The following is a 22,994-nucleotide window of genomic DNA, read 5'->3' on the forward strand; positions in this document are numbered from 1 at the left end:
TTAACTATCAGATTAGTAAGGTCAATTCTGACACACGTTTCGCCAAGACAAAGACAGCTGAGGGCAGTAAAAATGGCCAAAAGCATTAAAGGTTATGAAATGAATAAATAAGTGAGAAAAGGAAGAGGTGGCTTCACTCAGCCTGAGGACCCTGTGCTGTTCTAGGGTTCCAGAGCCAGAGCTCCAAGTCATGCTATTTCCACAGGAGAATGAAAAGTCTTCACAGCTTACTTCCTTTAATTACATCATAAAACAAAATTAGAACGTACAGGAAACAATAGTTACATAACAATTTATGTATTTATATATAAAAAACATTTCTTTTTTAGTCCAAAGATTTTAAAGCAAAAGGAATCCTCTACTGTCACCTGGGACTTTTTTAAATAACCCCCTCCTGTCCTCAGGTGCCAAGTGTTAGGTGGAAACAGTCACTCGGGGAGCACATGGAACCTGGCCTTAAGCTGCCGTGTGGGGATGGCCTGGCCTTTGGTGGCAACAAGCAAGCAGCAGCCCCCATGGAAAAGGAAGCTCTCCAGGGTGGCCGAGGGCGGGACTGCTCAGGCCGCCCTCTGCATCTGACCCCCAGGAGGGTGAGGGTGGGAGTGCAGTGAGGCAACAGCCTGGCCTGAAGTAAGAATTCCCCAGCAGCACCAGGCACCCATCCACCTGTGCCCAGGCAGAGTGCGACAGGCATGGGGTCCTCACAGTTCTCTGAGCTCTGCACAGGCCACATCACTCGGGTCTGTGCCCTCAGGGTCACTGAAGATGGGCAAAGGCGAGCAGAGCACAGCCACTGGGTAATGGTTCCAGGAGGGAGGCAGTGAGTGGCCCCTCTCCTCATAGCGACCCCAGGCTTGGGAGCACAGCAGCAGCCACAGACTCCGACCTTGCCCCGGTCCCAGACCTGCTGCGTGCCCACTGAATTGAGCCGGTGTTAGTGTGAAGTAAGGGTGAAGGGGAGAAAGAGAGAAATCACAGGCACACCCCCTTCTTGTACTTATTAGAAATTAACAGTCATCAGAAAAGTACAGATAAGAAAGAACTCTGAAGGGAAAACCTGATGTAAACCCAGGAAAGTAGCAGCAAAGGTTTCACTCAGTAAAGATCCATTACATAGCACTAGAAAAGAAAATCATTTGTCTGGGGGGGGGATGAGGGTGTAAAGTAATTAAACCATACCAGCTAGAAACTCTTTCTCAAGTTAGGATTTTCTAAGACTTTAGGTTCTCATTTTCTAGTGCCAATAAAAGAAAAAGAAAAGAGAGTAAAAGAAAAGTAATTATTGACTTCAAAGTCTGGGAAGGGTTAGGCTGAGGAAAACATAAATATGAGCAGCAGTGTACAGACTGGAGTTAGTAAGTAGCAAGAAGGGCAAAGTTTCCTTCTGTGGTAACAAAGACATCACTTCAAGACTGCCGTGGTTCTCCGGCACAGCAGGAGAGGAAAGGCACACCTGGACACCTTCCCCACCCACCTCTCTTCTGTGAGTCTTGTTCGCTGAACCAGCCATGGACACAAGCAGCTGGGAGGCCCTGGTGGCTCTTTTTGCTGGACCCTCCCTGGGTGTCTCTGGTGAGGGGACATAAGCCCTCCTGGCAGGAAGAGGGTGTGGAGTCCATCAGGCGAAGGCAGCTGTCACCACTGCTGAGATCAGATGCTGTTCCTGAGGGAAGGACCCCATTCTAGAACCACTTCCCCACTTCCCGCTGAACCACACCTATCATTTCCCTAGGTCAATTTGTCAAAATAAGAAATGCAGAAAACACAAAATAAAAGGGCCACAGACACAATTCTGCTTGCTCATGGTTCTCCTTGGTAGAGGGCAAAGAGCTACTCTGGGTGAGGAAGCACTGAGATTTGGCATCTGCCAAGTGAGCTCCCCAAGGGCTGCCCGGAACCCACTCAAGGCAGGGAAAGCAGCACACTGGACGTTCTCTAGCACAGCCACTGGGAGGGCCCAACGGTGTCAACGCTTCTTCAAAGTGTAACTCTCTTGGGCTCCTGAGATCCAGTCACCCAGTCAAGAGCTCACATACTGACTTAAGGACCAAATGCTTCAGGGGCACTAAACTGATGTCCCTAAGAATAAAAGCGGACAGAACAGGTAGATTTGGCTTGAATGGAAAGGGGCAGATGGCCTTCATGCAAAAACCTCACCTCATATGGCAGCTTCTGGCAGGCAGAGTCTGTCTCAAGTAAAAAGGCAAGGTTAGAGCAGTAGGTACTTCAGTGGCCTACGTTCTTTGCTGGAGAATGAAGATGTAAATTAGGATATAGTCATTTACAACCTTATTCTCTGAATTGTCTGGGTTAATTATACCCTCCAGACAAGGTCTTACACACTGTCATCTCCAGTCTTCATCCTCTTACTGCTTTAGAGTCCTCTGACCCAAGATGGCTCTGAGGGATGTAGGGATTCTGGCTCAAGACATCCGGAGCTCAATGCGGGTCTGTCAGCCAGGAGGACACAGGGACAGAAAGCTATCCCTGAGGGAGAAGGTGGCCTTCCTATGGCAGCAGCTGCTCTGGGAAGTCTGTGTCTTGTTGCCCAGGCACATGAAGCGGCCACGGCAGATCATGATCTCCAATGCCCCTGGCATCTGAGGAGATGCTCCTCACAGGAGCCAGCCTTTCTCACACATCTTCATGACTTCAAGCCAAGACAGGTTCCACTGCATACTGTTTGGTTCCCCGCACCATCAGTGGGCTATCAGACCAATAAAAATGTACTTTGTAAGGCAATTAGATGAATGGAAAGACTGGGCTACTATAGCATCACAGCTATATTGAACAATTCAAATAGTCAAGCCCCAAAGAAAAAAGCATCATAAAATTATTATTATTTTTTGATATCGGGGATCGAACTCGGGTCCTTGCGCTTCTGCAGCAGGCGGTGAAACCACTGAGCTAAATCCCCAGCCCTGCATCATAAAATTATTGACCAGGTTTTCCTCTAAAATGTCTGACACGGGATATGTAAAATATCTTGACTTTATATCTGCTAATCAAACTTAAAGGATATGGAAATCAGATTGGAAATTTACAAAAAACCATTCAAGAATACTTTTACATCCAGTAAAGATGAGAGCAGAATACAAGGAGAAAACATTTTTAACACAAAGCACAAATGTGCTTTCACCCTCTAAATATTGGAAAAAAGGCAAAAGTCAGATCTTACTCTTCATATCAGTTTGATTCTGAACTCAGTTCAAATCCAGCAAGCACAGAAGACAACCCAGTGAAAAATGATCAGAGCCATTCAACAGTTAATTCAAGGCCATCCACAGCACTGCTTAGGACAAGGACCCAAAGTAGCAGCTAGACTAACGGAGAGGAAGCCAGCCACGCTACTGGGGTGACACAGAGGCTTCAAGAGAGGACAAGGATGGTGTGGGAAGGAAATGGTGACAAAAGATGAGAAGGGAAAGATGCTGGAATCACCTCAGCAGGGCTGATGAAGATGATGTGAAAAATGGTGATGTAGCCAACAATGCTGGAAAATATGATGGGTGAGACTGGGCAAGGATGCTCAGAAACAAGGTGATGTGATGTCTAGGAAGTTTCCCCAGACACTGTGGTGATCCCTCCCGGCCACTGGGAACTTAGGGTAGGAACTGTGAGAGTACTTTCTTTTCATGTCTCTTCTCTGTTCACACTATGTATTTTCTCATTATAAAAGGTATATTCTGGGGCCGGGGATTTAGCTCAGTGGTTCTGCTGCCTGCCTCTCAAGTGCAAGGACCCGAGTTTAATCCCCAGTACAAAAACAAAAAAAAAAAAAAAAAAACGTGTATTCTGGAGTGGCTATGAAATCAAACCAATAAACTAATAGATTTTCCTATGTCAAGCCTTGCTGGATTCCAGAATCTGGGTACTCCAGATGCGGACAGGAAGTACATGTTCAGGCACCAGGACCCTTGTCCACCTGACCCAAATGTACCATGTAGTCAGTCAGCACAAAAAATGTATTTTCTCCCAAACTCGATGGGGGTCTAAAGTTTCTCTCTGGGCTAATATACTGAGTTTCATTTCATTTTACTATTTTTTTCTGAGTTTCATTTTAATAAATGAAGTTCTTGAGAAAGGAACAGGCTCTGGCCTAAGCACACATGAGCCAGTGCTGGACATGTGTGTCTTCTACTTCACTTCTGTTCCCAGCCCAGCTAGGCTGGCCTTTGCCTCTGCAGTGCGGGTGCCAGGGCAATCCAATGGGTGCACCTGCATATGGGGTGCCCTTTGTGTAGAAGGATGGCATTTTAAAGACTTTTGATGTACTGGTGGAAAAAGAGGGTCTCAAACTTTTCAAATTAGGCAATTCAAATCCACATTCACTAATACAGGTTTCAGTATTGATTTGTTTAGGAAAAACAAAACTCACACGTTGGAGGAGAAGGACCCTGAATATTTGTTAGTTTTGTTTCAACACGTGTCCTGGCCCTCTGAGTATTATGAACCACATCTGGAAGTGTATGTGTCCATGACTGCACTTTTACATGTGGGTTATAGCCAGAAGAACAAGGCTCATATAAGAAAGTGTGCTCCTGCTGTGAGTAGTGTGACCGTGGCATCCCAACCACTGGGAGACTGAGACAGGAGGATCTCTTGAGCCCATGGTTCAAGATCAGCCTGTGGACCATAGCAAGACCCTGGACGCACGAGGTGCAGTGGCACATGCCTACGATCCTAACACTTTCTACGCTGAGCCAGGAGGACTGTGAGTTCAAGGCTAGCCTGGGCCACACGATGAGACCCCACTTCAGAAAACAAAAATATTCCTTACAGGGTAACTTTTTTTTTTTTTTTTTGGTACCGGGGATTGAACTAGGGTCCTTGTGCTTGCGAGGCAGGTGGCGGAACCACTCAGCTAAATCCCCAGCCCCCTTACAAGGTAACTTGAAAAGAGGAGGCATGAAAAAGACAAATAATCTGAACTTTATAAGGGAACATAATGAAATAGAATTTAAATAATAATAGTAACAGATTTAAAAGATCTTTTCATGTGATTGCTTTCTGTATCAACAGAGCAACACATCAAGACTTTATTCTTGGATACGCTGGTAGAACCAGTTCTTGCAGCATTAAAATAAGCCCTTGAACAATCTGGATCATGCAGGAGATGATCTAAGACCATAGTGGATTATACATTAATGTTCTAAAAAGCCCCTACCCCAATCAATCACCCTATTAAAAAGAAACCTTAGGCTTTAGAAACTCCATTTTGTTTTCTTTTTTTTTCTTTGGGTACTGGGGATCAAACTCTGGACCTTGAGCTTACAAGGGCAGGCGCTAGAACCACTGAGCTAAATCCCCGGCCCTCCATTTTATTTTCTTCATCCTGTGATTGAACCTAGGGCCTTGGCACTGAGCTACGTACGTCCGTAGCCCTCCTGCCCCCTTAAAAATTTTTTTTGGTACCAGGGATGGAACTCAGGACCTTGCGCTTTGCAAGGCAGGCAGCGGGACCATTGAGCTAAATCCCAGCCCTTAAAAAATTTTTTGAGACAGGGTTTTTTTTGCTCAATTGCTAATTTGCCCAGGCGGGGCTTGAATTCATGGCCCTGCTGCCTCTAGCTCTCAGTGCTGAGATCATAAGCATGTGCTGCCATGCCTGGCCTCTATGGTATCTTGGAGCAAGGAGCTTATCTCTTTTTTTTTCCCTTTTGGTGGCACCGAGGACTGAACACAGGACCTTATGCATGCTAAACAAGTGCTCCACCACCGAGCTACCTCTCCAGCCTCCTTTTAAAGTTTTATTTAGAGTGAGGGTCGTGCCAAGTTGCCCAGCCTAACCTTGAACATGTGATCCTGCTTCATCCCCGAGCAGCTGGGATTACAGGTGTGTGACACTGTACCTGGTTGGGGGAGAGCTTCTTCTCAGACTCTGACTCATCAGTACTGAACCTCTTTTTCCTCAGTCCTGACGCCATTCCAGGCACCTTTTAATCCCTCTCAAGGTTCTATTCCAGATACCCAATCTCTTCAACTGGCCACTTTCACATTCCACTGAAAGAAGTCTGGGGCAGAAGAGAGAGATGACTGAGGTGGCCTGGGCCCTTTGAGTACCAACATTGGCTATGAAACTCTTAACACAGACAGAGTTGACCAGACGTTACAGGGCATTCATGTATTCCTGATGGGCTGAGATGGGGGTGGGGCTGGGTGCCGCCAAGTACAGCTGCACTGGCAGCACTGCCGATACAACCAACAGGGCAGAGATGCCAGAGATCACGCCTAGACCTCAGGAACACAGACAATGAGATTATTAATGTCTTGAGCTAGGGGGTAGGGACCTCCAGGCTCAGTTTTGCTATCTATTCTTTAGTAACAATACATTTCTCATTTCTCTCTTTCCTTAGTAAGTTACCTCCGTCTTAAGGAAGGACGTGTGCAGGGGGAATACTGGGCACCTCATGAGAATTATCATATATCCCAAGATATAACAGAAACGAAAAGGCAAAGTTTGTTCTCATCAAAATAATTTTAGCTCGATTTCTTCCCATTATTTTTCTTTTTCAGATTGGCAAAGATTCAAGCAGGGTCCCCTAATGGTAAAATTTCGAATTAAAAAAATATTTATTGATAATGTCTCTTTTAAAAATGTTTGATATCCCCAACTAATCATCCAAAATGCAAACTGTAAACATAACAGCCAAAGAGTAACAACTGTTTGAGTAGCAGATTGTGACCAGGGGACACACCAAGCAAGAGTGCAGAGGGAGCCACAAAGAGAGGAAGACAGGTGTGTGGTGTGATACAGACAATGACAATTTGAGTAACCACATCCGCACTGCAGCGATTTCAATGTAGTACTTAAGAAACCCCTGGGCCAAATACTAAAACACACGAGGAATGGACAAGCCTTCTTTGTGAGCATGCTCAGCATGTTGGCATGGAAACAGGAAGCACAGAAGCTACGTAGTCATTTCGTAATGATGGCTACCACTTCTAGGATGCAAAGAAATTTCTTTCTGGTCCCTGGATACATCATGTATTGTTTTTCCATGCTTTCCTTGATCCTGGATGACTGCAGTTACTGTTCCAAAATCCCCAGGGAAACCCCCTAACAAAATAAAGAAACCAACACAGCAGTAACACTGGGTCTGCTGAGGGCCCCCCGCTCTGTGCTGGCCTATGATGCTCTTCTGGGCGCATCCGGCAGGAATGGTTAAGTTTCACCAATCCACTTGATAAAGCCAGCACGAACTTCAGTCTCATGGCCAAAGCCAGAGTGGATGGGGTCAGGTGTGGATGCATACGTATGTGTGGCTCAGGGGACCTGGACACTGCCTCACTCTGTAACCCTGCCCAGAACCTTGGGGTCACTTCTGCTGGAGATGCCAGGTGACTCTAGAGTGTTCTCAAATACTCAGTTCACCGAAGCTGACCCCTCCAGTGTCATAGGATAATGCAGCATCTGCAGAAGCGCTGTCGGCTGCCCCCGACTGATGGGGGTGGAGTGACAGGTGCGAAGTAGGCGTGGACTTTAATGTTGGGTAAGTGGGTCTGAAACAAGACAGAAACATTACAGAGAGATCCGCTCAAACACAGGCACAGCGCTTTCCAGAAAAGCCACTGAGGGGTTCCGATAGTATAAAAGCAGGGGAGAGGCTGAGGACCAGCCAGGAGGTTTAGGTGCCTGGGTTTCACTTTGTTCCATCCTACGCTGTGCTAGTCGTATCAACTCAAAGAACTTTGGTACCTATTTTTACAATAAAACTGGGGGAAAACATACATATTTTTGGCAGTACTGGAGACTCAACCCAGGGTCTCTGTACTGAGCTACATCCCTAGGGCTTTATATTTTTTTCTTTTTTTTTTTTTGGTACTGGGGATTGAACTCAGGTCCTTGTGCTTGCGCAGCAGGTGGTGAAACCACTGAGCTAAATCCCTGGCCCTATATTTTTTTCATTTTGAGGCTGGGTCTAAGTTGCCCAGGTTGAGCTCAAACTTGTGATTCTCCTGCCTCAGCTTCCCGGAGTGTGCCACCATGTTCAGCAACATCATATTAATTTCTTATCTTGTCCCAAAGGGATTCCCAGTTGGAAATGGCTATGCAAGCTTAAAATAATTATCTTTCCAAGTCACTGCAGACAATGTCTGTCTCTCCTTTCCTCACTCTCTTCCTGTTATTTTTCTGAGACAGGGTCTCACTATGTAGCCCAGGTTGGCCTCAAACTTACAGTGATCCTCCTGCCTCAGCCTCCTGAGTGCTAGGATTACAGTCATGTGCCACCACATCTAGCTTGTCTTTTTCTTATTAAAAAAGAAAAACACTCACTATCCATTTTTAACATGCATCTAGCCTTTCCTTCTATCTCTGAATGCCCACTATGTTCAAGGCAATATGCTACATATGAGTGACAGGGGCACAAAGATGGTCAACATAGGGATCCTGTCCATAGGAAGCTTACAGCCTGGAAATGGAGAAGTGCTAAGTGACCCGGAGGAAGCCTAACAAAACTATCTCCGGAGGACTCTGAGATGGAAGACATCCTAGGGGCCAGGAACCCTAGTGTCAGCAGGCCATGTAAGAGGCTCTCTGCTCTTTAGCTGCCAGGCTTCTCCCAGTGCAGTCTGGCTCTTGGTCCGCTCAGGTGAAAGAGGAGGAGGGACTGATGCCAGTGGAACTCAAAGAGGAGCTCTGGTGTTCCTTTATTTGCTCAAAACCATGTGGTCAAATGGACTTTCAGAGGCTGTGGTGAGGTCCTAAGTCACCAGAGTGCCTCTGCCCCAGTAGGTGTGCGGCAGATCTTTCAACAAATGTCCACAGACTCATCTAGCTTTGCATGACTTCTTTGCTGGCAACCTGAATCTCAGTCTCTACCACGGAGGATGGGGACAGAAGAAAAGGTAGAAATCTACTCGATTCATTGCTAAAAAATAAGAACCCCAGGAAAAGGGTTTGATGTGAAGAGGAAATGCAAACTGAATTCACAAATCCTACTTAAACATTTTCTTTACGTTATTCCCTTCTTTCCTTGAGAATCACAATTTGGCCAGTGTTTCTTTCCTTTTTTGTACTCTGGGGATGAGATCAACTCGGGACATTCCGGACAAACTCTGCTGGGAGGAGACCTACTTGTCTTCCCTTCAGTGGGTATTTCTCTACCAAACTTCCATCTGGAACCACAAGTAAACACAAGTAAAAAGTATCTGTCTTTGGGCCAGGGATAGCTCAGTGGTTCCCCCGCCTGCCTCTCAAGTGCAAGGTCCTGAGTTGATCCCCGGTGCCAAAAAAAAAAAAAAAAAAGTATCTGTCTTTACATTTGTTCTCCATTTTTTCCCTTCTTGCTAGATGCCCAAGTAACTATAAAAACCACAGTAGTCTAAATCTGAAAGAAGAAAAAAGAGAGAGGAAAAGTGCTGAGAACACCAGTGTGGAGAGCACCGTGGCTGCCTCACCCTGAGTCTCTTGATCCCCGCGCGCGTGATCTGCTGGCAGTCATAGAGCTCGATCCGCTCCAGGCTGTGGCAGCTCTTCAGGTGCTCCAGGGATGCGTCTGTGATGAGTGGGCAGTTGTCCAGCTCGATCACCTCCAGCTGGTCGTGCGCACAGGCCCCATTCCCCAGGTGGCGGATGCCGTCATCTGTGATAAGCTCACAGTGGGACAGACTCTGCAGCCACAGAAAGGAGGACGGGTGTGCACTGTCAGAGGTAGTACTTTCTGGTGTGACTCGAATACGGAGCAATCAATGAAGCCATGCATGACAGAATGAAGGAGGCACCTAGAGGCACTGGGGTCTGCGTGTAGCAATCCATGATCGAGCTTTGTGTGTTATTCTAAATGTACTTTGTAAATTCATGTAATGACTGTGAACTTCATAAATAAAGCAAGACACCTTTTAAAATTACCCCTCCCCAAATTAGTACTTTTCTTCTCCATAGGGCTGAGAAGGGATCAAGCTTTTCATGCACAAAATTCTCTGGAATCTCAACTAAATAGTGACTAGTTGGTGTAGGGCCTGACTCAACAGTGAATCAGCTAAAGATCACTGGGATCATCTCAGACATTCTCTCTTCATCAATTCTCTTTGAATCTATTTTTGGAGAATTCTGAACTTGTGACCCAATTTAGGAGTATGGGGTTACTAAACACTCTAAAAATGAGCCTGGACACACAACAGTGAACCAAAATGTCTTGTTGGTTGTCTTTTTTTCTTTGCTGTACTGGTGATTAAACCCAGGGCCTTTGCACTTAGCTATGTCCCATATCTTTTTAATTTTTTATTCTGAGACAGGGTTTTGCCAAATCACTAAATTACCCATGCTGTGGTGGAATTTGTGATCCTCCTGCCTCAGGTACTCAGAGAAGTGGGATTAAGGGTACGCACTATCACACCCAGCAAAATACCTTCTAAAGAATCACTGATTGTAGCAGCAAGAAGTTGCTGTCTAAGGACTGGATTGTTTCTGTTTTATAAGAACACAAGGTCCAAGGTGAAATAAATGGTAATCTGGGCCATCTCATCCTCTGGGTCTCTGGCAATGTAAGCGTCAAAATGCCACTCAGCCTGGATGGTGCTTCCTGATGGGGAGAGGGCCCACCCTCCTGTGAGTTCTTGGGCTCTAGGCATCAACACTGGTGGTGTTTACCTCTTGTCCCTGTAGTACTCCCCACTTCACTGAAGCCTTCCCTGGTCCTCTGGAAGCTGGCAACTCAGGGAAGCATACTTTACCAAAATAGTGCTAGATACTGAGAGGAAATTAAAAGCTGTTTCTTACTTTAAACAAACCATGGAACTGTGTTTTGATTCAATCCAATAAATAAGTAAAATTTGAGAGTCAAACTCACCAACACTTGAAGTCGAGGACAGTGTATAGAAAGTTGAATTAATGTGCTATCAGTTATCTGAAAGAAATATATGTTTAAGTATAATTCCAAACAGTCACAGGCTGTTTTCCTTTTTGACTCTACTTTAAGTCTAGACATTATCAAATAATGGATCCTTAAGGTCTCAAAAAATTTTTTTTGAGACAGAGTCTCAATATGTCACTAAGTTAGCCAGGCTGGACTTGAACTTGTGATTCTCTTGGCTTAGCCTCCCAGCATGCAGGGATTACAGGCCTGCACCACTAGAATCCAGCTATTATCTTCCATTTTTATTTTTACCATTAAAGATTTGTTACTCTTTCTAGAGCTCTCCCTCTAAAGTTTCTTTCTAATCAAATTAATAATTGAAAAATCCTTTATTTGGAGGGTACTGGGGATTGAATCCAGGGTCTTCACACTGAACTGTATCTTCACCCTTAACATTTTTTTTTTCTTTTCTTTTTCTTTTGGTACTGGGGATAGAACTCGGGACCTTGCACTTGAAAAGCAGGCGCTGGAACCACTGAGCTAAATCCCCGGCCCTTTTTTTTCTTCTTTTTCTTTTTTGTGAGACAGGGGTTTTGCTAAGTTGCTAAAGTTGCCAAGACTAGACATAAACTCATGAACCTCTTGCCTCAGCTTTCCAGAATGCAGGAATGGATATGCACACCTGGGTGAAAAAAAAATTTTTTTTTTGTACCGGGGATCGAACTTGGGTCTTTGCGCTTGTGGGGCAGGCGGCAAAACCACTGAGCTAAATCCCCGTTCTGGCTGAAAAATCTTAAAACTGGTTATAAAAGAAATTGTTGATAAGGTCAGCAGTGCAGAATTCCACAGAGTGTAAAGTTTCCAGGGCTAATGAAGGGATCCAGGGTCCAGTCAAGCTAAAAAAATGACAGTGCTACAGAGCACTATACTAGGGCTGTAAGTATACTAGTGTAACTGGAATTGCAACTCTGTAGATCTGATGAAAACAGAATTTTCAAAACTGCTAAGGCCCAAGTGATTTTCTTGCCTCAGCCTCCTGATAGCTGGGACTACGGCTCAGGCCAGCACAACCAGCATAAGAAAAACTTTAACAGCTTATGGCCTGAACACTTGGGTGTCCTTCTGGCAGTCTGACCATAGCATCTATTTTCTTTTTTTCCTTGTGGGACCAGGAATCGAACTCAGGACCTTACGTTTCCAAGGCAGGCATGGCACAACTGAGCTAAATCCCCGGCCCTCGCATCTATTTTCATAGTTCATTAAGACACAGGCCATAAAAAAAAAAAAAAAAGACTCGGCCATAGCCACCCGCCAGGAGTGACAGAAGACAGCTCAGTACGTGGACAGGCAGGGGTACTGCCAGGTAGTTTAGTGTCCCACACCAGGAAGGGACTGGACCATTCTCATGTGCATGGATTGTGTATATTTCTATTGTGGTGTATTTGTGAATAAAATCCTGTAATTTTACCTGAACACATTCTTCCAGGTCCATCTTTTCAAGCTCATGGCAATTCTACAAAGCACAAATCAAACAATACCATATAAAGATTTAAAACATGGGAATACTTTACAGCCAGAAAACTAAGATGTGGTATTAAATATACCAACGAAATCTTAAGTGTTTCAGAGTTGTTGTCATTCTAATGTCACTTTCTATCTTATTTCATAATTAAAAGGCTTTGATCATCGTGACATTTCTCAATTATTCCACATATAAATATCTAACATAAATACACGGGAATAAATTTGCTAACAGTGAGCTAATAATAAACCATCAAATAATTTAATGAAAATTTTCTTTGGAAGACAGGAAACAATTATGTTCTTCCTTAGTTGGGTGTCAAGGCCCTCATCAATTAGCACTCCATTCGTCTGCCAGAAAGTGAATGACCCTCTGTTCCTAATACTGGTCAAGGCAGTTTAATTTTAACCGTTGTTACCTTTCCTTTCTTCCTCCCTTCTCTCTTTCCTTTCTTTTTTGCAGTACTGGGGACTGAACCCAGGCCTTGCGCATGTTAGGGAAGTGCTCTACTACTGAGCTACACCCTCTGCCCTTTTCCAGGATTTTCTTTTGATACGGTGTCTAAATTGCCTCGAATTCAGAATCCTCTTGCCTCAGCCTCCCTTCCCTATAGGTGGGATTACAGGCATGCACTACTGTGCTTAGCTCAGGCTTGTATTTCTTTTTCTTTTTTCTTTTTTTTTTTGGTACCAGGGATTGAACTCAGGTCCTTCCTCTTCTGAGGCAGGCAGCGGGCTTGTATTTCTTTTAACATTAAACATTGCTCACACTAACTAGAAATATACCAAATAACAGGTTTTTTTCACAAAGCATCAGGAAGTCTGTGTTTATCATCTTATGAAACCATGGAGAACTCAAGTCACAGAGAGTGTCTGGTTCTCTCATATATGCCTGCATTTCTAGAACAGCTTGTATTCTTTATTTTCATGATACTGGGGATTGAACCCAGGGCCTTTGCACTGAGCTACATTTCCAGCCATTTAAAAAAAAAATCTGAGACAGGAGCCAGGGGTGGTGGTGCATGCCTATTATCCCAGTACTTGGGCAGATAAGGCAGGAAGATCACCTTGAGTTCAAGGCCAGCATTGGCTACCTGAGACCCTGCCTCAAAAAAACAAAAACAAAAACAAAAATGTGTGGGCTGGGGATTTATCTCAGTGGTTCCACCGCCTGCCTCACAAGCCTAAGGTCCCAAGTTCGATCCCCAGTACCGAAAAAACAAAAACCAGCAACAACAAAAAACCAAAAACCAAATGTGAGATAGGATCTTTCTAAACTGCCCAGGCTGAGCTTGAACTTATAATCCTCCCAGAGTGCTGGGATGACAGCATGTACCATGGTGCCTGGCTGGCAGTTTGTTTTGTTAATGGCACCCTGCCTCACAATCCCAATTCTGTAGCCATACTACATTTTACTTGTTGCTCATTCTTCTGAAGTAAAAATCCCAAACAAAGCCTCCAGCAGGGCTGGGGATTTACCTCAGTGGCATTGTGCCTGCTTGGCAAGCACAAGGTCCTGAGTTCGATCCCCGGTACCAAAAAAAAAAACCAAAAACAAAACAAAACAAACCTCCAGCAGCAAACCTATGAAACCCAGAGAAAACACTTACCCTGGCCAAAGTGGTAAAACCCACATCTGTTAGTTGAGAACATCTTGCGACTTCTAATATTCTGTTAAAAATAAACAAAGTGAAAGTCAAGGTTTGGTCCCTGAAAACTGATTTTATTAAAACAGTAGGATTTAAGGAAAATAATTTCCTATTCTCTCAGGGCTTCGTACAGGGCAGTGACATTCAGAGCTAAGCAAGTCTGTGTACAGAGCTTGCTATGTATTTTCATCAGCATTAGTGGTCCTGAAAATACCACAGTTCAGGGTGGTGCATTCAAGCCCAGAGGAATCTAATGAAGCTTGTAGTTAATGCCAAACGCATAAAAGCCTTCTTGCTGGCATACTGCGTACCCCCAGAGGGCAGCCTGCTCCTAGAAAACAAAGGAAATGGAGATAAATACTCTATTTCAGTTAATCTGTTGTGGAAGTAATTTACGTCTTTTCTACATTTTACATGTAGGTTCACTCAGATTTAAATCATTTTTTTTTTTGGTAGAGATTGAACTTGGGTCCTTGTGCTTGAACAGCAGGTGGTGAAACCACTGAGCTAAATCCCCGGCAGTTTATATCACTTTTTCAGAAAGGTAAAGAAGGGATTAATTTCAGGTCTGTCCCAAATACGAAGTTCCATACTTATGAATATTTCCTGCCTTTCCCCACAAGCTCCCAAGGATGCCTAGTCGAGAAAGAACCACTCCTAAAGATGAACCTGACTGGGTGTGGCAGCACACACCAGCACTCTGGGAGGCTGAGGGAGGAGGATCACAAATTAGAACCCAATCTGGGCAATTTAGTGACTTTGTGAGACTCTGTCTCAAAATAAAAAAATAGCCAGGGATACTGTAGAGTGGGGTTAATTTCTAGTACAGCTAAAAAACCAAAACCCCAAAACCACAAACCTAAATACCAAACACAGCACTGGGGAGTCAAAAGTAGCTCTATTTGGCTGGGCATGGTGGTGGACGCCTGTGATCCCAGCACCCTTGAAAGCTGAGGCAGGAAATTCACAACTGCTAGCCTAGCCTATCCTGGGCAAGTTAATGACTTGGTGAGATGCCGTTTCAAAACCAAACAAAAGGGGGTGGGGATTTAGCTCAGTGGTTTCGATGCCTGCTGCGCAAGTGCAAGGACCTGAGTTCGATCCCCTGTACTAAAACAAAAACCAAAAAAACCCAAAACACAAAAGGGCTGAGGATGTAGCTCAGGATGAGGGTCCTAGGTTCAACCACCAGTACTACGTGCCCACACCAACCCCACCCCTCTAGTCCGTGAAATGTCTGATGAATATATGTTGTTTGCTTACAAATTACCTACACATCAAAGTTAAAAAAATTAAAGCTACAGAAACAGAAAGCTACTGAAAATCAATCAGAAATGAATGAATGCTATATCCAATGGGAGAACATATGCTGAATGAAACAGGTCTTTGTTTTTTTGCAGTACTGAGGATGGAATTCAGGACCTTCTGCATGCTAGGCAAGTTCTCCACTGAGCCAAACTGCCCCCTTTAAAACTGTATCTTGCTGGGCTGGGGATTTAGGTGCTGCTGCCTGCCTCTCAAGTGCAAGGTCCTGAATTCAATCCCCAGTACCAAAACAAACAAACAAAAAACTACCTTGCCATGATGAACATAATCATTATGAATTCTGAGCATGTAGTAATAAAAATATTTAGGGCCAGGCATTTACCTCAGTGGTGCCATGCCTGCCTTGCAAGCACAGGGTCCTCAGTTCAATCCCCAGTACCGCCAAAAAAAAAAAAAAAAAAAAAAAAAAATATATATACATATAAATATATATATATAAATATATATACATATAAATATATATTTATATATATTTTTTAAAATTGTAATTTTTTTCTTTTGGTACCAGGGATCGAACTTAGGTCCTTGTGCTTGTGCAGCAGGCGGTAAAACCACTGAGCTAAATCCCTGGCCCTAAAATTGTATTTTGAGATAAGGTTTTGCTAAGTTTTCCAGGCTGGGGAACTTGTGATCCTCCTGCCTTGAGCCTCTTGAGCTTCTGGGATCATAGGTATATGCCACTATGCCCAGCTGAAACACAATTTTGGACTCTCACATTTGAGAGCCTTTTGGTTCTAACAGTAAAACCAGACAGGAAAATGAGTTGAAGACTCTTTCCTTTACAATAGAAAAAAAAATGTTTAGTACTTACTTTTCTTTTGGTATGTTTTTTTTTTGGTACCGGGGAATCAAACTCTGGACCTTGCAATTGCAAGGCAGGTGCCGGCACCACTGAGCTACATCCCTGGCCCTTTCTTTTGGTTTTTTTTTGAGAGAGGGTTTTGCTATGTAGTTCAGGGTGTCCTTGAACTCATTATGTAGCCTCCAACATGTGGCAATCCTCCTGCCTCAGCCTCCCAAGTGCTGGGACTACAGGTGTGGGCCACCAAACCCAGCTTGTAGAGTATTTTTAGAGAGGTCTGGTTACCACAGATTTTCTTTCTTTCTTTTTTTTTGGTATCAGGGATTAAACTCAGGGACCTTGCGCTTGTGAGGCAGGTGCCAGAACCACTGGGCTAAATCGCCGGCCCCTACAGATTTCTGATATTACTCATTTTTGACCAACTAGTATATGCTCTACTAAGGAATTTTTATATTGGAGGCAAATGTTCTTTCATCAATTATGGTTGGGCTTATCACCAAGTAAATCAAAAATTTTTATGAAGTTTTCTTGCTTTATAATGATTATTAGATGTAAGACAAGTGGTTTTATGGGCTCTAGAGCAGAATACCTGCCTGTGAACTCTTGTTCCTGCCTTAGGAAGGGTTCTGAGACCATGAACACTTAGTTCACTTGTCTGTGTTTTGGTTTTCCCATCAGTAACAGTACTTACATGATGCTATGGAGGTTAAATAGATTAATACTTGTAAAGCACATAAGGCAATGCCTAACCTATAAGTGTTGCTTATTTATTTGTGGGCCTCCCACAGTCAAAGCAAGTGCTCCATATTCAGTTACATCCCCAGCCATTTTAGTTGTTTATTTTTAAATTTTGAGACAAAATCTTGATAAATTGTCCAGGCTGGGCTCAAACTTGTGATCCTCCTGCCCCAGCCTACTGCATACCTGGGGTTATAACTGGGTGCCATTGTGCCTGGCATAAGCATTGTTTTAAAAAACAAAAGCAAGCTGGTCATGATGGCGCACACCTGTAATCCCCGCACTCAGGAGGCTGAGGCAGAAGGATCACCGAGAGTTCCAGGCCAGCCTGGGCTACATAGTGAGTTCAGGGCTAGCCTAAACTACAAAGGAAGACCCTGCGCCTCAATAAAACAAAATAAAACCAAACCAAACCAAACCAAACCAAACCCAAACCCACCCCCCACCCCCAAATCCAAAAACAAATAGCCAGATACAGTGGTATAAATGTGTAATCCTAGCTACTCATGAGGCTGAGGCATGAGGATTGCAGGTTCAAAGCCAGCTGGGCAACTTAGAAAAACCTTACCTCAAAATAAAAAAATAGAAAAGGCCAGGGATGTAGCTAAGTGGCACCGTACCTGCCTGAGAAGCACAAGACCGATTTCCATTCCTGGTACCAAAAAATTAAAAATAAAAATAGAAAAAGGGCTGGGGATGCAGGTCAGTGGTGCAGTGAGTGCTTGCCTAGCATGTGTAAGAGCCTGGGTTCCATCTCAGGTTCTTCAAAAAACGTAAACATCAAAACACAACAAAAAAAGGGATCATTTCTACTCATTACAAAACTGTAATAAAAAAACCCCCTGTAATCAGTATGGATTTGATACTATGTGCATACTAAAAGAGAACTCATAGAACACAATAAACCAGCCCCATATTCAAATAGAGAACAGGAGCCACAGAGAAACATGCTATTCTAAGATAACAACAGCACAAAAGAGGCCGGGGATTTACCTCTGTGGTGCTGAGCCTGCCTCTTAAGTGCAAGGTCCTGAGTTCAATCCCCAGTACCAGAAAAAAACAAAACAAAATAAAACAAAGCACCAGAGCTAGGGATTTAGCTTAGTGGTGCTGTGCTTGCCTCAAAAATGCAAGGTCCTGAGTTCGATCCCCAGTACTGAAAAAAACTAAACCAAAACAAAAAAGCAAAAGAGGTCACCCTGTAGCACTGTTTCCAAATACTGCCATACATTAGGGATCATTCCTACAAACACACATGACTTTAGGGTCAGTGTTTAAAAACTTCTTTGAGACAGGAATCATATGAAAGCATAAATAACACGTTAATGGTTCAAGAAATAAACATGGGTAAAGGAGGGTTTTGATGTCCTTCCTTGACGTTTTTCAGTGACATAAGAAACGTTTACCTAAGCCGAGGGCAGTTCTGACCTAGCGCATTCAGAATGGCATCTGTGATGTTGGAGCAGCCAGAGGCACAGAGGGACTGCAACTTATGGCACCCTCTGCAGATAGTAATGAGACCTTCATCTGTGATTTGCTAAAAAAGACAACAGACATAGGTATCAGTAACTCAGCAGAATAAAAAGGGAAAAGATAGTACTTCTGTGAAAATCAAAACACAAAAAAGAAACCTAGGCAGGTTAAATATTAATCAGGTAGTGGACCTATCTGCTAAAAGAAACGGAACACACTTTGTTTCTTCTTTTGACTTCTGATATAGTCTCCAAAGGAATCTGTGCTACCCTCTGGTATAAAGAAACGTTAGCATGAAATTCTTTTAACCTAATGAGACTGGGAACAGCATGGGCTATGTCAGTGTGTAGATTCCATGAAATGATTTTTAAAACCTAGAAAACAGGCTAGAAAAGCAGTGTTTTAATAGTATAAACATATTTACAAATTCAAATTGAAACTTGTCAGTGAAAAAAACCAAAAACAAAAAAACCCCTGGATAATATTTGAAATCTCAGCACAACATCCATTTTTTTCCTGTGACTTAATTGCTTAACATAAAGAACATTCTAATTTATGGAGATAAAACAGTTGTGTTTAACTAGATATGTTATATTCTGCATTATTTAAAAGTTGTTTTATACTTATTTATTTGGATTTTTTTTTGGGGGGGGGGGTACCGGGGATCAAATTCGGGACCTTCCGCTTGTGAGGCAGGCGGCGCAATCACTGAGCTAAATTCCTGGCCCTATTTGGGTTTTTTTCTTTTTTTTTTTTTTTGGTACCGGGGATTGAACTTGGGTCCTTGCGCTTTCAAGGCAGGCAGCGGAACCACTGAGCTAAATCTCAGGCCCTATTTGGGTTTGAGACAAGGTTTCACTATGTAGTTCAGGCTGGCCTCAAACTCGCAGTGACCCTGCCTCAACCTCCCAAATGCTGAAATTACAGGTGCATGCCACTACACCTGGGTTGAATTGATTTTAAATAAAATAAAGTACACAAAAAGATGTAAAAAATGTTACATATAAACTTTTCTCTTTTTTTGTTGAGACAAGGGTCTTGCTATGTAGCTCAGGCTGGCCTCAAACTCACAGCAATCCTCCAACCTCAGACTCCCAAGTGCCAGGATTAAAGGTGCACTACCACACCCAGGTTTAACACTGTAGATATTAAGAGCACTTGAATATAACCTGTCAGATTTACCAATTTTGTGTTGGCTTAAAAGCTTCCTTGCCACCTGTCAAATCAAGCAAGGTCCGTAAATTGTAAGGACAATTGAGGGAAAGAAAAAAGAAGAAAAACTCCAAAGCTTTTTTAAAATTGAGACAGGATCTCGCTTTGCAGTTCAGGCTGGCTCTGAACTCATTATGTAGCCCAGGCTGGCCTCAAACTCCTGGCGATCCTCCTGCCTCAGCCTTTGGAGTACTAGGATTAGAGGTATGTGCCACCAAGCCCAGCTAATATCCACTGCTTAAATCAGCATGTTCTTAATTTTATGAAAGGAAAAAACAAAAACAAAAAAACCCTCCTCAAAACACCCAAACACACACACACACACAAAAAAACAAAAAACAGATTGAAAACTAGATGGTAAGAAAGACACATATTCATGTGGAAAAAGCAACACAACACATAATGCGATGTATCATTATTACTAAATAAGGATACTGGAGATGGAAGTGGAAGCAGGAATTAAATCATGGAAACGTAGCAGGGCACTGGAAATTGTGCCACATAGTAGCATTACAAAAGTACTGTAGGGCTGTGCTGTCCTGCCTTTCTTAAGGTTTGAAAGCCTGGCTAGGCGTGGTGGCACATACTTGTGGTCCTAGCTACTTGGCCTGCTGAAGGGGGAGACTGTTTAAGCCCAGGAATTCTGGGCAACATAGTGAGACCATCTCTTTAAAAACAAAAGTATTGGGGGCGGGGATTTAGCTCAGTGGTTCTGGCACCTGCCTCGAAAGCTGAGGACCCGAGGTTCAATCCCTGGTACCAAAATAAATAAATAAATAAATAAATAATAATTAAAAAAATAAAAACAAAAGTATAAGGAAGTACTAAGGAAAGTCCCACTGCCAAAACTAATCCAAATTTAAAAATAGTAAAATAAATTAAACTTTTATGTTTTCAGATCAGTGAAGGATGAGAATGATCAGCCAAGGGGAGGTGGCGCACATCTGTAAACCTCACACTCTGCCAGGGGGCGGCAGGGGGACAGCAACTCAACTTAGCAAGAACTCGGTCTCAAGAAATAAAAGTTAAGGGGCGGGAATTTAGCTCAGTGGTTTCGCTGCCTGCTGTGCAAGCACAAGGATCCGAGTTCAATGCCCAGTACCAAAAAAAAAAATCCTCATGAGTGCACAAAAGCATTTCATCATGCTGTAGTGAAGGAACAACTCCCGTACTAAGACTTCAGTGAAAGAAAAAAATACAATACATTGACAGAATTGCTCTTTATCCTTACCAACTTGGAGTCGTGACTGCTAGAAGCATAAAGGGAACCCAACTAAACCACCACATGGCATGCATGGTATGTGAAGTTACATGTATGTGCATGTGTATGCACAGTGCACATATATGTGTGTATATAAAAACACACAGTCCATATGAAGCTGCACAAGAATAATTTTCCCCTAGAACTATAAGATGATAGCTTCATGTTTACAATTATTAAGCTTGTTTTCTCAGGGCAAACATTTCAGCCATATAAACGAACATAGGTGCCAGGCATGGTGGTGCACACCTGTAATCCCACCAATGTGGAGGCTGAGGCAGGAGGAACACTGTGAATTTGAGGCCAGCCTTGGCTACACAGCAAGTTCAAGGCCAGCCTGGACTACATAGCAAGACCCTGTCTCAAAAACCAAGCTAAACCAAACCAAACCAAAAAGAACACTGGCACATTCTGATAGTCAGCAACCATGACTTTGAATTGTGGCCTTTTTTTTTTGGTACTGGGGATTGAACTCGGGTCCTTGCGCTTGCGCAACAGGCGGCGAAACCACTGAGCTAAATCCCCGGCCCTGTGGCCTTTTATGTATCACCTATAAATGGAGTAATGACCAGACTTTCCAGTTCCAACTGATTAAACAAAAAAGGGACATAACAAGCAGAAGGCCTAGCACAAACAAGAACTCATCAAAAAATATTTTTTTCTGCTACGAGGGGCTCTCATTACAAGACATCTATAATTTTCAAGGTAAGAGAGAAAAGCTAAAGGCCTAGTGTTCTAGGCCCCTGAATAGTTTAAGAAATTATCTAAGTAAAACTTAGGGGGTCACAGGGTAAACACCAAAAAAGCAGATGGTCTGAAGAAGCCAAAATGCTAAATATAGATACTACTTGAAATAACTTAAAAGGTGTATGTTGTTTGTTGTCTTCAGTGCTGATTTACTTACGTATCTTCTTTTTACCACTGAGCTACGTCCCAGCCCCTTTTACTTTTTCAGGCAAGATCTCACCAAGTTGCTCAGGTGGGTCTTGAACTTAGAATTCTCTTACCTCCAGCCTCACAAAGTGTTTGAGGAGGAAGGTATGTGCTACCATGCCTAGCTATGTAGACAGATTTTCTTAAGCAGATAAGAGTCAAAAACCATGGAGGCACCACCTGTCAGTGCAGCACTCGGAAGGCTGAGGCAGGAGAATCCACATAGGTTTGAGACCAGCCTGGGCTACACAGTGAGTTCAAGCCAGCCTGAACTACACAGTGAGACCCTTTCTCAAAAAACCAACCCGTCCCCCCCCCCCCAAAAAAACTAGAGACATCTGTGGGTGGGTGTGGTGTCCCCATGGATGCTATGGAAAAGCTACTTACTGGTCTTGAAACTCTTACAATAACATCAATACTACTAGTGAAAGGCATTATTAATAAAGAAGCCTTGTGGGAAGGGATGCTTACTAAGCAAGTCTGCAAGTTCAGAGTCACCAGCTCAGGACAGTGTGCACCTATGTACTTGAGAGCTTCATCTTCTAGCTACAAAGATTAAAAAAACAGGTGGTTACTGGCATTATTTCAAAGGAGCAAGCCTTAAGAGAGTACACATTTTTCCTTTTTTTTTTTTCTGGTACTAGGAGGGATTGTCAGGACCTTGCACTTGCCAGGCAGGTGCAGCATCACTGAGCTAAATCCCTGGCCCTAAGAGAGTACACATTCACTATCACATTCTCAACCAGCTTCAAAGAACAATGAGCCACAAATAATAAATTATGATCACACAACAGAATAATTATTATTAGCAGGGTTATCAGTATTTTGTTTACATTCATTTTTTTAAAGAATCAGTTCTTTTTTTTTGGTACTGGGGATAGAACTCAGGTCCTTGCACTTGCGAGGCAGGCAGCAGAACCACTGAGCTAAATCCTTGGCCCTAATAATCAGTTCTTACCATATCAAATTCACATTACAAATCAAGGAAAAGATAAAATAATACTGCTGAGTTTATGGATTTTATTTCTGATGAATATACCTCACAGTATTGTGGAAGAACTACTTTTTTTGTTTTGTTTTGAGACAGGGTCTCGCTTTGCAGTTCAGGCTGGCCCTGAACTCACTATGCAGCCCAGGCTGGCCTCGAACTCAAGGCGATCCTCCTGCCTCTGCCTTCCGAGTGCTGAGCTCACAGGTATGTGCCACCAAACCCAGCTGTAGAGAGGCTATGAAGTAAAATAATTTTCACACTCCTATACCCCTTCCTTTATAAAAGTGGT

The 22,994-nt window shown here is 43.4% G+C and overlaps 1 protein-coding gene across 11 annotated transcripts in view; it reads right to left on the reverse strand.

Annotated features, from left to right (window-relative positions):
* Window positions 1–219: 219 nt before the first annotated feature.
* Fbxl20 (F-box and leucine rich repeat protein 20) overlaps window positions 220–22,994 on the reverse strand; it is an 89,995-nt gene continuing 67,220 nt past the window's right edge. For 7 of the 11 annotated variants that reach the window (XM_004859509.3, XM_087202170.1, XM_021240298.2 and 4 more), the window contains 7 exons: window positions 22,186–22,260; window positions 18,242–18,372; window positions 13,931–13,991; window positions 12,268–12,312; window positions 10,794–10,850; window positions 9,403–9,615; window positions 220–7,503 (listed from right to left, as the gene is read on the reverse strand). In XM_004859509.3, coding sequence (XP_004859566.1) covers window positions 7,396–7,503; window positions 9,403–9,615; window positions 10,794–10,850; window positions 12,268–12,312; window positions 13,931–13,991; window positions 18,242–18,372; window positions 22,186–22,260 — 690 coding nt within the window. In that variant the 3' untranslated portion in view covers window positions 220–7,395. The remainder of the gene's footprint in view (window positions 7,504–9,402; window positions 9,616–10,793; window positions 10,851–12,267; window positions 12,313–13,930; window positions 13,992–18,241; window positions 18,373–22,185; window positions 22,261–22,994) is intronic. The other 4 variants (XM_021240296.2, XM_087202168.1, XM_087202167.1 and 1 more) reach the window with 2 other exon arrangements.

Source organism: Heterocephalus glaber, unplaced genomic scaffold (assembly GCF_053883595.1).
Source record: "Heterocephalus glaber isolate CG9 unplaced genomic scaffold, H.glaber_assembly_v1.0 deba00001773, whole genome shotgun sequence".
Classification (NCBI taxonomy): Eukaryota; Metazoa; Chordata; class Mammalia; order Rodentia; family Bathyergidae; genus Heterocephalus; species Heterocephalus glaber.